The sequence below is a fragment of the Hemicordylus capensis genome, chromosome 6 (genome assembly GCF_027244095.1).
Source record: "Hemicordylus capensis ecotype Gifberg chromosome 6, rHemCap1.1.pri, whole genome shotgun sequence".
In the NCBI taxonomy this organism is placed as follows: Eukaryota; Metazoa; Chordata; class Lepidosauria; order Squamata; family Cordylidae; genus Hemicordylus; species Hemicordylus capensis.
Genome location: NC_069662.1, coordinates 104,199,844 through 104,216,552, shown reverse-complemented (window position 1 = coordinate 104,216,552; position 16,709 = coordinate 104,199,844). Strand labels below are relative to the sequence as shown.

Here is a 16,709-nt window from a genome sequence, read left to right as displayed (position 1 = left end):
CATTTTGGAAGAGCAGTATAGAAACTGAACAAATAATTATAAATAAAAAGAAGGGGACTTTAAAACGACTCCCTGATTTCTAACATCATAGAATTTGGGGGAAACCCTAGTCTTGGATTCAGGTAAATACAGTACATCTAATAACAGGCAGCGGTGCTCTTTCCATTGGACTTCGGCGGGAGCCCAGAGCCTCCACAGTTCCTGCCCACCCCGCATCTTTAGTCTGTCCTGGACGGTGTGGCTCCAAAATTACCAAGATGCACCTCTGACAACAGGCATAGCAAGGATGAAGTGAGCCCTGGGGCAAAAAGTGAAGACGGGCTCCTGCCCGCATGTTAGCACCTTCTCCAGGGAGGCAGGAGGCGCGGGAGAGCAAAGTGCAAGCTGACACCTAGACGGTGAGCCACCCCTTTCCTCAGGAACCAAAGGACACCCACCGACCCGCCGCCTTTTACTGTTGCCATGCCGACTCCACATTGGTAGGTGGAAACAACAGCTGGAGCCTAGGGGTTGACGGAGTTCTCCTGCATGACGGACGGAGAATCCTTGCGTGGCGGCCTCTCCAGCCTTCTCCTCCTGTCTCACTGCTGGGCCCCAAACTTTGTTCGGCTGAAGGGACCGGCCACTTCCTGAGGCAGGCATCGCTGCCGCCTCGCCTCTGTCCTCCTGGCGTCCCGCCGACTTCCACCAGGCTGCCTGGGGGAGCGAGGGAAAGGGCCCCGGGGCCTGCCTGGTCTCTCTTCCCCACTGGTCACAAGCTCCAGCTGTGCACAGAGGCGCCAGAGCCAGGCAGCGGCCGGCCCCGCCTTGTCCCGCCTGCGCAAGCGGTGGCCGCAGCGCTAGAGAAGGAAGAGCGCCAGAAGGAAAGTCGCTACATTTCGCCCCAGGCCAGGCGCGAGATGTCTCACGGGGTGCGGGTGGTCCGCACCGATGTCAGCAGCGGGGGCGCCTCTACCTCCTCGCCGCCCCCTGCCTTTGCATCGACCTCCTCCGGGCTGGTGGACAGAGGCTACGCGCGCTCCTGCTCAGCTATGCTGAAGCTGGCCCAAATGGTAAGGGCGTGGAGGGTCCCAGGGAGGGAGACTCTCGCTCGGCCCAAGTAGTAGTAGTAGCAGCTCCAGCTCCCCACCCCCTGCCCGTTTCCTCAAGCTTCTCACCGGGCTTCTTTGCCACAGGTTCTCCTCGCAGGAGATGCTTGGCTTCTGCAAAGCTGCCTGAACTTGGGGCGCGCGGAAAATCGGGGCCGCTCACTCCGCCCCGCAGCGGACGAAGTGGGTTGCTCATGTTGCTGCCACGAGGGCAGAAACGGGAGCAACGCTCTGCTTCCTCCAGAAATGCAAGCCCCGCCATGGCACATGTGCCATGAAGTAGTACTGAGGGGGAGCCGCCCCCCACCCTGACCATTTGCGGAGGGCTTTTCTCTCGCCCCTGAAAAGCCGGAGGAAGCCCCCTCAGTTCTAGCATTGAGCGCAGCAGCCAGGCCGGGGTGACGGGGCGTGGCTTTCAGATCCCCTCCCAAGCTTTGAGTGGCAGTTTCTCTCTCTTTAGAGATTCTTGCCGGAATGCTGAAGTTGGCTGCTCTTTACTTGTCGCAGGATAACCCCCAAAAGCAATGTATGTCCAAGAGATGTAGAAACGGTTGCTGTGTAAATTGCTTTGTCGCCTTTTTGCTGAAAAGCTGCATATAAATACTCAGACTAATACTAAGAAGGAACTGCTGCAGTATACTCCTTGGACATTACTGGACTGGAGAGTAGTGTGTTTGGCATCGTCCTGTACGAATATAGCAATGGGCCAGATATGATGCTATGGATGCCCCCTCCCAGAGGAAAGTCTCCTAGTTATACAAGAGCGTGGAGGGTCCCAAGACTTATTCTGGAGTGTTACACACCCAGTTCCTTATTTGTAAATGTTGCTTGAGGGCATCATGTGTCAACTAGTGTACTTTGTACAAAAACAACACTTTGAGTTTAGTTAGTTTCATGTGTATCTTGCAGAGGATAGTCTTCCGGTAAGGTGGTATATGCCTGTGGTAACCCAATGCTTATTTGGGAGTGTAACTGTATGAAAACTTAGGTCTTTGTTTAGCTTCCTTGTGCAGCTCTTTTTCTGTGAATAGGAAACCAGGAACCAACTTCAGCATCCTGCCCTAGCCACTCTTCAGAGACGGTGTGGTTCTGCCACTGTTAACGAATAGGGTTGTTTCATGTTACTATTTTCCTGCATGATAACTTGCTGTTTTATTGTTTCTTGCACCCAAGCCAAGTTGCTCAGGGCGGCTTGCTTGGGGCTTATTCTATTGATTCTCACAGCAACCCAGTAGAGATGTGCACGAACCGGTTTGAAGGTCCTTTTATGGACCTCTGAATCGGTTCAGCTGGTTTGGCGGCAGGGGTTTTACCTTTTAAGGAGCAGGGAGGGTGCTCTTACACACACACACACACACACACCACATTCCTCCTGCCGACAACGCACACTGGGATGACAAGGAGGTATGCTGCCACCCTGCAGGACCTTTTAAAAACACAACGTTGGTGCCCATGCAAAGTGCCCAGTGTGCGTGTGAAGGGGGATAATTCATGCTTGCTACCATAAGACCAGCTCTCCTCCCTTTAAATGAGATGATTTAACATTACATAAGAGCCCATGTCAGGCATTTTAATTTAGTAGCTGGGATCAGCATCCACAAAGAATGTGTGCTGGAAAGCCCCATCCACATGTTAATGTGCTCTGTAGCTCTGCCCCCCTGCTGTCCCTGAATACAGCATTTGTCTGTGGAGGCAAACACTGTCTTCAGAAGAGAGTCTCCTCGTAATAAGGAACACTGGGGCACCCACACTGGTCCTCTTCAGTTGTTCAAATTATATGGGGTATCGGTGTACCTTTATCACTGGAAAAATATTTTCTTAGTACAGAGTTTTCCTCTTCGGACAAATGCTATACTTGTGGACAGCAGGGCCAGACCCGTAGCCAGATGGTGGCGTGGAGTGCACCTGTCTCCCCCCCCCCAAATTCTTCCTCCTCAGCGGCCACCAGGAGCTCACCTGAGGAGGGAGAAGAATAGGTCGCCTTGCAGCCTGCTGTGCCGGCACTCCAGCCGCTCCTCCTCCTCCCGTTCCCGCCAAGCGAGCAAGCAAGCAGCTGCTAGGCTGTGCTTTTGTCTTCTCCCACCTGCACGCTTGCTTAAAGAGCCAGTGCGAGTGAGGCCAGCTCAAGGCGCTGAGAGAGACAGCGGGAGAGACTGGAAACGACTGATGCGACGGCTGCTGCTGAGAGAGACTGCAGCTGCAGAACACTCCGAGCAGCAGAACATGGAGGAGGGAGAGAGAGAGAGAGAGAGAGAGAGAGAGAGAGAGAGAGAGAGAGAGAGAGAGGACTAGTCTCTAGTCCTCCGCTTCAGCTGGGCATATCGGGCAAGTGTCTGGCTGTGTCTGTCTTGGTAATGTAAGAAGATCTGTTTTCTTGACTTGATTGAAATTAAGTCATTATGCGGGGGGGGAGGTGTTTACAGGTGCCTGAGGTGCACCTAGGTAATTTTGGAGGTGTGTGTCAGTGTGTGCCTATGTCTTGTCTTCCCCCTCCCCCATGATGGCTCCTAGCATAAGGCTGCTGCTAGCAAAGCAAAAAGAGAGGCTGGGGGATGGGATGTGTGGATCTTGTCTGGGGCTCTGCAAGAGAGAGTGAGAAAGAGAGAGACTGTATGTACAGAATGTACATAGGCATAGCTGATGCTCTGCAAAGGGCATAAGCTTTCTCTGTGGCTGCCCCAGGGTTTGGGAATATGCTCCCTACTGAAATAAGAGCATCTCCTTCTCTCTCTTCAGAAAGAACCTCAAGACTCTCCTGTTTTCTCAGGCTTTTAATTAGAATTAATTTTAATAATTTTAAAACTTGTTTTAATATCTATTTTATTGTTTTTATTATGTTTTTGTACACCGCCTAGAGATGTGCATATCAGGCGGTATAGAAATATGATAAGATAAAGGCGGGCAGCCTTGGCTTTTCAGCTGTTGCCATATAACCTGACCCCCCACACTCTTGTGATCCCACCCCAGAAATGTTAGGCTGGCTACAGGCCTGAACAGGGCACTATGGAGCACGTCTGTGTGTGATGATGGGGCTTGCCAGTGTGCTCTCATGCAGATTAGCGGAGACTTCCCAGTATGTCTGTACTGCTTGATCATGCAGAGATATTAGGCACGTGTAGGATTGTTGCAAACACATTTTTCTACATGGAACTATTTTTAATGTAGGAAAGTATAATGTAATATGTGAAACAACCATTCATATTAATTTAGGAGCATAGAAGTGGGCTCCATGCCCACTTCCCAACTTATCACCCACCCACCCCAACTTAGCTTTCTGGTGGCACCTTTCCTGTTCACTCTAGTAATTTAGCAAATCGTGAGAAGGAAGGCATTTTTATAGAAGGTTGCTGTCTTTACTGTTTTGTGTCAAGAAGAACAGGAAGTTTTAAAATGCTTTTAACAGTGCCTTTAATAAGAAATTGTGAACTGTACACATTGAGGAAGTTTATTGCATTTAGAAAATGGGTGTCTATACCATTTTTGTTTGTTTGAGACGTTGAAACTCTGAAGTGCTCCGCTGGCTCTTGGACAGACTGCAAGTGCAGGCAGCTCTTCTCCAAGCTATTTCAAATGTAAACAGAAGGAAATCCAAGTTTCCTACAGAAGGTACAATCATCAACAGGGTGCTTCAGGCAATTATAGCTGGCTGTTGACTGTAGAATATACACCTCTGCAAACACATTGTTGTCTTCACACTCTGCACTTTAAGTGTGTTTTTAAATCTCTTGAAACCATGCTTGATGTGATGTGGCAGCTATGTTTGTTTGCTCATGTGTCTCCTCTGTTCTAATGTGAACATTAAAGGGTGAGTGGAACAGCCTGTCTCCCCCAAGAAACATAAAATTAGCTTTGCTGGATCAGGCCAAAGGTCTGTCTTGCCCAGCATCCTGTTTCCCATAGCCTTATTTCCCTGTTCCACTGTAGATAACTTATTTCCCAACCAAGCACACTTCTGATATCAAAACTGATGGGGGCAACCGATAACGAGGAGGTTAGGCAGACAAAGAGAAAGAGGGTTCTGCTCTCCTCACCCGTGTTTTATACAAGCATGGGACAGATTCATGAACAGCAAAAGTGGCTACCTCCATAACATGTAGTTTGGTTCTTAAGTATACAAATAAATATGTAATGTCTGTAGGCTTTTGATACTAGGTGACAGCAGGGATCAAATCAGCTTTGTATGTTTTCCTGCTGCTTTGCCACCAGAGGTGTTCTAGACAGTTTACCTTAATTTTTTTCTTTGTTAAACACAAGGAGGCTTATTGATTTGGGGGGCTTGCTGGAACAACATCTGAAAACCTGTTCATTAAAAGTCATCACTCACTAGAAAGAGAAAAGGAAACAATATTTTCTCATATCAGGAGTTGCTATTTAAGCTGCCCTTGATTTGCCTTGTACTAGTGCTCAAAATGTGAAAACTGTTTAGTAGCATTTTTAAAATAAAATGAAGAACCTATAAATATTACAAGACACCATTATTTTAAAACATTATTTTAGAGTTTCCATAAATGAGAAACTTTGGAAACACATTAAAGATCTTCTACGATAGCTATAGGATCCACCTGGGTTAAAACAGGAAATCTCAAAAGTGTGTTTCCTGTGCAAATGTATATTGGAAATCATGATGTTTTGTTGTCAATGAGTTATTCTCAACTTGCAAAAGAATAACAGGGTACAAGTAGAGAAACCATTGCTTATGGTGAGCCAGTTATTTGAAAATTTAAAATGGCATTCTAGTCAAATACATAACTGTCCAGTTACTGCCTCTTATACTGAGACTCTTATCCTGCAAATTCATATTGATCTGTACTTTGGTGAGGGCTGATATCCAGCTTTTGTTGGAAAAGGTGTGAGTTTTCCCAGGAGGTTTGTTCTTTTGTTTTCCCCTTTCCTCAAGTAGAATGGCTTTGTCCTCTGGTTTCTTGATATTTTTTCCCCCTGAAAGGGAAAAAGAAGTTTTACTCTATTGCTTTTTTTTTTTTAATCCCACTTATTACAGACTGTGAAGTGCTCAGGAAGTATGTAGGTCTCCATGCTTATTTCAGCATGGGGTCAGTGTGTGTGTGTGTGTGTGTGTGTGTGTGTGTGTGTGTGTGTGTGTGTAGAACTGCCCTACTTTAAATGAATGGTGAAATCTTTATGCACCTGGGATCTCCATCTGTGCACTGGATGGAGCCATCCATACAAGGGAAGCATTGGTTATTTAATCCACCAGTCTGGAGCCTACAAAGCTTTTCATAAAGCTGAACTGTGGTTGTGTTTATACTTGGTTAAACTTGGAGAATTTAAAACTTGACTTAAGGCAGCTTGTTATAATGAAGTATGATAACTCCTTTGCCTATAATACACTGTTCAGTGATGGCATATGTAAGTATATCAATCTTAGGAACATAGGAAGCTACTCAGGGGCGTAGCTAGGGGAGAGGGGGCCCGTGTTCATCCCTCTCTCTGGAGGTCCCCCCCAGAGGGAGGGAGATAATGAAGAAAATAGGAAGGGGTGGAGCTGGAGGGCCCTCAGGAGCTGGGGGCCCATGTTCTTTGAACCCTTTTGCTCAATTATAGCTACGCCCCTGTATATACTAAGTCAGACCATTGGTCCATCTAGCTCAGTATTGTCTTCACAGACTGGCAGCAGCTTCTCCAAGGTTGCAGGCAGGAATCTCTCTCAACCCTATCTTGGAGGAGCCAGGGAGGGAACTTGGAACCTTCTGCTCTTCTCAGTGTGGCCCCATCCCCTATCTTACAGTGCTCACACATCAAGTCTCCCATTCATATGGAACCAGGGTGGACCCTGCTTAGCTAAAGGGACAAGTCATGCTTGCTACCACAAGACCAGCTCTTCTCTCTTGAGAGTGACAGCCCAGGACTTTGATGCACCTGAGGCAGAACGCCAAATGCCACCTACCTGTTTGAGGAAGGTAGGAGGTTGTGCACTGGGCTAGGAAGAGGAGGCAGCAGCAGAGAACTGTCTCAGGGTGGTTCTTGGTAAAGATCTGCACCAAAAGCAGTGGGCCAATTCCAAGGGTAATGGAGTTAGGCATGTTACCACTTTTTCAGTGACTGTATCCTTAAGCACCTTTTAAAGTTGATATTAGGCATATCTTAATTATCCATTAGATTGTGAGCCCTTTGGGGACAGGGGACCATCTTATTGATGTATTATTTATTTTTCTGTGTAAACCACTTTGAGAACTTTGGTTGAAGAGCGGTATAAAAATATGATAAATAAATAAATAAATATCCACTGGCAAGAGAACATCTCCTACTATAAGGCCATATTTTTACCAAACTCTTAAATATTATAGATAGTGTCTGAAACTAGGGATGTGCATGGAACCGGCTTCCTTCAAGCTGATGCTGGGGCGGGGGTGTCTTTAAGGATGCGGGAGGGTGCACTTCCCCTCCCCCCGCCATGATTTCCCCTCCAGCACTCTGTGTATAAATAGTCCGGTGGGGCGGCAGCATACCTTCTTGCTGCCCTGTTGTTTCACTGACCGGAAGTGCTGTGCGTTATTTATAACGTTCTATATCAGGCATCCCCAAACTGCGGCCCTCCAGATGTTGCTGAACTACAACTCCCCGCATCCCTAGACACAATTTTTTGTGGCTGGGTATGCTGGAAGTTGTAGTTCAGCAACATCTGGAGGGCTGCAGTTTGGGGATGCCTGATCCACACACACACCCCCCCAATGATGAGATTCTGTTCAAAGCACCTCCGCAGTATTTAGTAATCCAGAATTCTGCTACAAGAGGGTGGACATTTTTGCTGCTTTATTCTTCCCCAAGAAACACTCTCTAAATATATCCCTGAGGGCTGCATTGACCCACAGCCACATACTTAGAGGTTTTTAAGAGTGCTTCATGTGGTAGGAGAGAGCAACAAAAAATGCCTCCTTCCCAACACCTACAGTGAGGACTCTGGACTATTAAATGTTGCAAAGACTATTTATTTGATTTATTTACTGATTTGTAGACAGCCCCAAAATTCCAGCTCTTGGAGCTTTACAATAACATAAGACTGGTTAAAAATAAAAACCTTAAAACAATTTAAAACCTCAGTACAGTTGAAAAGGCTTGGGTGAAAAAAATAAGTCTTTAGAGACTTCTAAAAGGTTGTCAGAGATGGGAAGGGTCTTTGCCACAGAGTGTGGACAGAGTTGTGTTTTTTCCCCCTAGCTGTGATTCAGTTAAAAGCATGAACTAGCTCAGAACAGAATCCTATTGCCTTTAATATCTGCTAAAGCCCAGTTTGGGATCACCACCAAGCAAGCCAGTGGCAACAGCAACGGAGCCTCCTCCAATTATCGTAATAGGTGGCAAGGCTCATGAAGAAGAAGGCGCTCTCTTAAATACCCTGGACCAAGCCATTCAGGGCTTTATAGGTAATAACTAGCACTTTGTATTTTGCCCAGAAACTAATTGGCAGCCGGTGTGGTTCTTTTAAAAAAGGAGTAATGTGGTCTCTACGGGTGGCCCCGAAGACCAACCTGGATGCCACATTCTGCACCAGTTGCAGTTTCTGAACTATGTACAAAGGCAGCCCAGTGTAGAGCATATTGCAGTAGTCAAGCCTGAATGGTACCAGCATATGCACCATGTTTTAAGGTTGTTTGTCTCAAGAAATGGACATAGCTGGCGTATCAGCTGAAGCTGATAAAAAGCACACCTGACCATTACTTCAAGCTGAGATATCAAGGAAAGAAGGACTCCCAAGCTATGTACCTGATCTTTCAGGAGTGTAACCCCATCCAGAACAGGCAGATCTAAACTACTTCCTAAGTTCTGGCCTCCCACAAACAAGTACCTCCATCTTGTTTGGCCTCAACTTCAGTTTGTTGTTCCCTCTCATCCAGCCCATTACCAATTCCAAGCAAGCATTTAAAAAAGTTAAGCCATCTCCTGATATGGAGAAATAGATCTGAGTGTCATCAGCATTATTTATAGCATCCTGCACCAAATCTCCTGATGTTTTCTCCCAGCAGTTTCATGTAGATGTTAAAAAGCATTGGAGATAGAATGGAGCCCTGTGGGACTCCATACAATAGCTCTTGCTTATGGTATTACCTAACACAGAGGAGAAATCTGCAGTTTTCTCTTGATCTTTTGCATCTAGTGGAATGAATTGCTGCTAATGACACACTTAAAATGCATAAGCTGCAAAATTTGGCAAACTGCTGACTTTTATTAGAATATTAATAGAACTTTTTGTTTAAAATGGAACATTATTGTAAGGAAATTCTCAAAGTCAGTGGCCAGCCCCACAAACAAGTACCTCCATCTTGTTTGGACTCAACTTCAGTTTGTTGTTCCCTCTCATTACCCTGGGCTTCTTTGACTCTGCCTTTCCTTGCCTTTCAGATATCACTACTGATCGGATTCCTCTGCATAAAATACGCAACATGGACTTCTGATTACAGTGCATACACCTTTTTTGAAATCATCAGTATGTTTGACTTCATTATGATTCTCATCTTCTACATTGTCTATGTCTTCAGAATTTACCGGAAGCTGACCTGCATCAACTGGCCACTTACGGTAAGTTTCACATAACTGAAACAATTTTTTTTCACCAACATTATATGGGCACAGTGATCCCTGTAGAGTTAAGGTGAGAAGTAAAAACCGCATTCATCCTTAGAAGCTTTGAACATCTTATCACTCCTAAAACCTGACCATGTGCTCAATCCTTTTCAGAGTTCACTCATATTATATCTAGGAGCCAAGCATCACCATCCTTCCAAATCTGGTATGAATTCAGTTTAAAATGGTGAACATGTTGTTGTAGAAACTAGCTTTATAAAGCAGGGGTCTGGGTGTTGGCAACTTTTGTGGGGTGCATATTTAATACCTTTAACTTGTTTTACTTTGCCTTTAAACATTTTGAAAAATTAGATTCAATGCTGAATTTGTGCTTTAAAAAACCCAAACACCACCTATTTACAATTTTTGGTAGTGTTTTATCCTTGAAATGCCCCTTTTAAACATATGGAATCAATTAAGGGCACATATTATAGTTTTTGTATGATAAATGGGCACTGAGGTTTTCAATGTGCCCACAAAAATGTGGCTGGCAGTGCTACATAGCCAAGAAGGTAAATCGGAGAGAGGAGAGTGGGAGCCAAAATGTTGTCTCTGTGAGTTCTGGAGGAAGGAGAGGAGGAGCCAAAATTATTTTGGGAGGGAGGGCGGTCTGACATTGTGACTCTTTCTCTGCCCTGGAAGGAGAAGTGAGCAGAGAGAGAAACTGGACCCTGTTTGCCTGCCTACCATACTTTTTTCCACCCCCTCAGCTCCCTCTTCTCTTTGGCCCCAGCCCCATCTTTCTCCCCCTTTTCAATGTCTGCAGGGGCGGATTAATGCATAGGCAATATAGGGAATTGCCTATGGGGGCAAATTTTGAGGGGGGGCAAATTTTAGGAATGGTGTGCAAGTAAAGGGCTTGGGTCAGGGGAAAGTTAAAACTACCTTTACAAAAATTGCCACTGCACATCAGGATGGTGGAAGGATGGTGGCAGCGCAGTGAGGATTGCGATGAGGGCTCTCCCCATGGGCCCGCCTGCCTCCCAAATGACGGGTCAGGCCATTTTTGACCCATTTTGTGGCTCTCTGCACAAGGGGAAAAGGTTTAACTCCCCACCCCCACCCCAAACGCCAAGACCTTTACTTGTAAAGGGGAATCCTTGCTGGATTCCCCTTTACAAGTATAGCTGTCAAGCCCCTTGGCTGTCTGCAGGTGGCAAAAAGCTTAATCCGCCCCTGATTGTCTGTGTCATGACTCCTACCAGAGCCAGAGGAGGATGAGGGAATCCTTGTCTGAAAGGGATTCACAGTAGGCTGCCACCATCCACTTTATTTTGATGTGGGAAAATCCACTCTCCATATAAGGTTCCTGAGGGGATAAAGTGACAAAGCCCTCCCAAAAAAGGGTTGAGCAATCCTAGACCTCCAAAGGCATATGACTAAGGCAGACCCAAATTGAAGAGTAGCACACTTCTGCAACAAGGATTTATTGTCAGATTAAAAGAAAAAGGTATGCAATAAGAATAATTGTCTTTTCACAAAACAGATTGGAAGAGAGTGTTTACATTAACCTGGCAATGCAGATTCCAAGCAATCAGTTAACAAAAAGAACTTCCCTAATGTGTCTAACTGACTTGGTCCTAACAATACTTACAGACCTTCCCAGATCCTCAGCACCTGTCAGCCTGCTGCTTCCTCAGGGCCCTCCTGGGACAGACCAACTAGCAGAGCAAAGCTTTCTCCTCTCCAGTAGGTGGCTGAGTGTGTAGTTCCCACCCAATCCTCTGAATTGGTCCTTCAGATTTGAACTTCCTGAGCTTTTTTTCTTTTTAGGAAGGGCCCACCCTCCCAGTATAAATATTACATTTATATCCTGCTCTTCTCTCAAGGAGCTCAAGGTGGCATTTGTGGTGCCATCTCCACTTTATCCTCGTAACAGCCCTGAAAGTAGGTTTGGCTGTGAGAGATAATGACTAGTCCAAGATCACATGGTGAGTTCAGGGGTGTAACTACCATTAGGCAAGGGGAGGCGGCTGCCTGGGGGGCCCCATGCCTCGAGGGCCCACCCAGAGGCAAGTCACATGTGAAGAGAGAGAGAGAGAGAGTGAGTGTGTGTGTGTTTGTGCGTGCGTGCGTGCATCAGCGAGGGGCCCATTTTAAAATTTTGTCTCTGGGCTCACTCCAGCCTCATTACGCCCCTGGGTGAGTTGTATGGTTTTGTGGGGTCTAGCACTCTTGAATTATTGCTTGAATAACTAGCTTCTCAGGGGCTGGAGAATACTGCGCTTATATTTCTTCTGTCAGTCCTTCTTCCCACCAGGCGCCTATGGAGGAGGGCTGGTCTTGTGGTAGCAAGCATGAATTGCTGCCTTTGCTAAGCTGGGTCCACCCTGGTTTGCATTTGAATGGGATATTATATGCAGAGGCACTCTAACCCCCAGACATAGGGGCCCCAGTCCGTGGCCTCCAAGGTCTGGGAGGGGGGCTCCAAATGTCTAGGGGGGCTCCTAGAGCCACCCCACAACTGCCCATGGTGATTCTATGTGGTGGTTTTTTTAAAAAAAGCTGCCACGTGGCTGAGGGGTGGTTGCGGGGGTGGGGTTGGCTGAGCAGCTGACCTCCTCCTTCCCACCCCCAGCAGCGGAGGGAGCAACTGCTGGGCACGTCCTCTCGGCCCTGCGGCTGTAGTGAACTGCGAGGTGTGCCTGTGCAGTTTAGAGAAAGATTGTTGCAAGCCTGTGACATCACAGGCTTACAACGATCTTCCTCTGAACTGTGCAGGTGCACCTCGCAGTTCATTACAGCTGCTGGGCCAAAAGGACATGCCCAGTGGTTGTTCCCCCCACCGCTGCTGCTGGCACTGCCGCCAGGTGGGGAGGAGGAGGTCGACTGCTCAGCCAACCCCCGTCCCCGGCAACCACCCCTCAGCCGTGTGGCGGCTTTGATTTCTTTTTAAAAAGCAAACCATGTAGGTTCACCTCAGGAGGCCCCCAAAAGTAAGTTTCTGGGGGCCTTGGCAAAGGGCTGGTCCCGGCACCAAAATCACCTAGGTTACATGTGAGCACTGTAAGATGTTCCCCTTAGGAGACTGGGATGCTCTGGGAAGAGCATATGCATACAGAAGGTTCAAGTTCCCACCCTGGCATCTCCAGATATGGCTGAGAGAGACTTTTACCTCCAGCCTTGGAGAAGCCACTGCTAGCCTGGGTAGACAATACTGAGCTAGATGGACCACTGGTTTGACTCAGTATAAGGCAGCTTCCTATGTTTTTATAGGCTAATAGGGGGCTTTTTTATTGGAGGATGGGAATTGCAACTGGACGGGAAGTGCTTTGTTGATATCTCGTGGAGAACCAGTGCATGGGTGCCAGTAACCAGGAGGTCTGGGTGAAAGCCGGAACAGTGCGGAACAGGCCAGAACAACCCCTTAAAAATTAAACTGGATCCCAAAACCAGGGGGATGTGTTCAAGACACTGGAGAACAATATTTTAGCACTGAAATATTTCCAATATTACACATTTATTAGTGGCGACCAATCCTCCTGGGTGTGCCTCAGCCAATCAGGCGCGTCTCCCGTCCTGCCAATCAGCTGGGCGCTGGGACGCACATTCTAAGGCACACCCAGGAGAATTATATATATAGATGGCAATATCAGCAACTACTGTTTTGTGCTGAAAAAAAATCTTAGCATTACTAAAAATAAAACATTTCTAATTCTTCTCTGTTAGCATCCCTAATAAGTTCCATCATAATGGAGGCTGTGTAAAAGAAAAGAGTATAACCTTCTTTGATTCCCCGCACCCCCACTTTGTCACTAATGTCAGTCACAACACTTTGGACATTTGTATCTCATGACAGATGATACCAGTCCTGTTATACACCTTGGCAAAGGATCATTGTATCCTTCTTTGGTTTATTGCACAGTTTCCCATCAAGATCAAGGACCTTCTACTGCCAAGGCAAGGCCCAGGATGGGAGAAAGAAAGTGGGGGGCAGACGTGGCCATAGGGAAGAGAGGCGGATGGGCCTGGAAGCGAAGACTGGGGCAGAAGGTAGGGAAGATGAAGTAACCGCCAGCCCCAAAGAGCGCACAGATGCTCTGTGCGGAGTTGGCTAGTTCTATATATTCCTTGGATCATATTTTCAAAAGAATGTGGCTTCAGATACTAATATGTTATATCTTTGGAACAATGAAAGATCTTTGAAATGTATCGGAGCATGTATCTCTTATTCATAAATAGAGCCATATCTCATAAAAGTATATAGCGCTCAACATAGAACCCCTGCTAACTGGGCAAAGAGGCACCTTTTACCATAGTGATTCTCTTTATTTAGCAGGGGGAGAGTAACTGGCCCTATCCACCCCCAGCACAGTACTACCTCCAGTGACTGTTGCTGGTGTGTGTCTTATGTTTCGTTTTAGAATGTGAGCCCTTTGGGGACAGGGAGCCATCTTATTTATTTAATCTCTGTGTAAACCGCCCTGAGCCATTTTTGGAAGGGCGGTATAGAAATTGAAATAATAATAATAATAATAATAATAATAACATAAGAAGGGATCTGACCGGTTCTGGATGGGGTTGCACTCCCCTTGAAAGAGCAAGTGTGCAGCTTGGGAGTACTACTGGGCTTGGCTCTGCTTTTGGAAGCTCAGGTGGAGGCGGTGGCCAGAGATGCTTTTGCCCAGCTTCCGCTAGTGTGTCGGCTGCGTCTTTCTCAAGAAGGCAGATCTGGCCACAGTTACCCACGCCCTAGTCACATCAAGGGATGTGCAAAGAACCGGTTTGGAGGCCCTTTATGGGCCTCCAAACCAGTTTGATCAGCCAGGGTTCTGTCAGTTCGAAGCATAACTTTAAGGATGGGGGAGGGAGACCTTACCCCTCTCCCTGTTAGGGTGGAAGCGTACTTCCCTGCCATCCCTGTGTCGTCCTCGGCCGGAAGTTAACAGAAGTACCCATCACGCATGTGCACATCAGGTGCGTGTGCACTCACACCATGCTCAATTGCGCATGCACCCAATGTGCGAAAGAGCATCACGTGTGAGTGCATACGCCCAGCGTGCACACGCACACTGCATATTCCATTAACTTCCAGCCGAGGAAGACAAGGAGGTACGCTGCTGCCCCCACTAGGGACTTTTAAAATTGAGCACTAAAATGTAGCGGAAGGGGTAAGGGCACCCTCCCTTGCCCTTAAAGGTATGCCCCCCACCTTTGAACCACTCCCCGCTAGTTCTGTGCACATCCCTAGTCACATCAGGGCTTGATTCCTGTAGCGCTTTACATGAGGCTGCCCTTGAAAAATATTCGGAAACTGCAACTAGTGCAAAATCCGGCAATGAGGATTGTATCTGGAGCTGCCCGTTGGGATTATATTACACCCATCCTGAAAGAGCTGCACTTGCTACCAGTTTGTTTCCGGGTCCAATTCAAGGTGCTGGTTTTGACCTTTAAAACCCTTAATGGTTTGGGCCTTGGATATCTGAAGGACTGCCTGCTCCCAAGGGTTTCTGCCCACGTGAAAAGATCATCAGACTGGGTTCTGCTCTGCTTGCCGCCGATGGTGAGAGAGGCTCAGTTCTCAAGCACATGGGACAGGGCCTTCTTGTCCCCAGTCTTTGGAATTCTCTCTTTGCTGGGATCTGCTCCTCAGTCTCCCTGACAGTTTTTAGGGAAAATTTTAAGATGTAGCTCTTCACCCAGGCTTCTGAATGAAAGTATTGTTTTTACTGCTGCTGTTTTGTTTTATGTATTATTTTTAATGGGTTATTAAATTTTTAAATAAAGATTTTTTTATATTTGTATTATCTGTACTTTTGTAGTTTTTGAGATCATCTATTTGTACCTTTGTATTTTAATCATTCATTGTTTTAATTATATTGTAAACCACTTTGAGATTATTTTAATGAAAAGCGGTATATAAATTGAAAGTAAATAAATAAACATAATCATAGAATCAAGAAATGGGTTGAAAGACTGTTGGGTGCTGTTTCTGGCTGTTCCACTGTTTAAGTCTATTTTTGGCACTCAAAGGGTTCATAAAAGGGCAAGTGGAAATATTTTAGTGCTCAATCAAGATCTTTACATCCTGCTTAGAAAAAAGATTAAACAAATTTATAGCCCAGTATATAGGAACATAGGAAGCTGCCATATACTAAGTCACACCATTGGTCTATTTAGCTCAGTATTGTCTTTATAGATTGGCAGCGGCTTCTCCAAGGTTGCAGGCAGGAATCTCTCTCAACCCTATCTTGGAGAAGCCAGGGAGGGAACTTGGGACCTAGATGCTCTTCCAGACCAGTCTGGTTTTATAAAAGGAAGGCTGATTGCAGATCCCGTTTGTTGCATAATGTACTGTATATATTTTAGTAAAAGGATTAACATTCCTTCAGCCATACTTACCCTAGACATGTTCAAGGCTTTTGACCAGCTGTCATGGTCTTTTTTGATTAAGTTAATAGATCATCTTAAAATGGGAACAGGATTCACCAATATCATCAGACAACTATATAGTGAAACTTATGTCACTGTCACTTAGATTCTGAAATAGTCAGTATTAACAGGGGCACAAAACAGGGATGTCCCCTTCCCCCTTTTCTATTTGTACTCGCCATAGAGCCATTAACCAGCCGATTAAAGGACTGACTATTGATAGTATTGAACATATGCCGACAATGTTGCCTTAATATTATCAGATCCCTTACAGGCTACCTCATCTATATAGGGTGAGTTGTTTAATTTTGAAAAAGTAGCAGGATTAAAAATCTTTCTAAATCAGAAATCTTGTGTCCTGGGATCAGCACGAAGTCTCAAAAGGGCCTAATTAAATCCTTGGGTATTATCAAAGTCTCTAAACAATATTCGATTCTTGGGAGTGCACATTTCCAAGAATCTCACAAATCTTAAACATTTGAACTTCACTCCAGTATTAAAAATATATTAAAAATAAAATTCAGAAGTGGAAAGGGATTAACCTCTCCTGGATGGGGCTAGTAGCAGCATTTAAAATGCATCTACTATGCAAATTATTGTTCTTGTTTCAAATCTTACCAGTTACAATATCTGCTAGCACCCTGCATAGATGGCAAAGAATTTTTTTCT

The 16,709-nt window shown here is 46.0% G+C and overlaps 1 protein-coding gene across 1 annotated transcript in view; it reads left to right on the top strand.

Moving 5' to 3' along the window:
* Nucleotides 1-449: 449 nt before the first annotated feature.
* Nucleotides 450-16,709, top strand: part of CMTM7 (CKLF like MARVEL transmembrane domain containing 7) — a 29,656-nt gene continuing 13,396 nt past the window's right edge. The window contains exons 1-2 of the mRNA XM_053258820.1: nucleotides 450-1,052; nucleotides 9,447-9,623. Coding sequence (XP_053114795.1) covers nucleotides 900-1,052; nucleotides 9,447-9,623 — 330 coding nt within the window. The 5' untranslated portion in view covers nucleotides 450-899. The remainder of the gene's footprint in view (nucleotides 1,053-9,446; nucleotides 9,624-16,709) is intronic.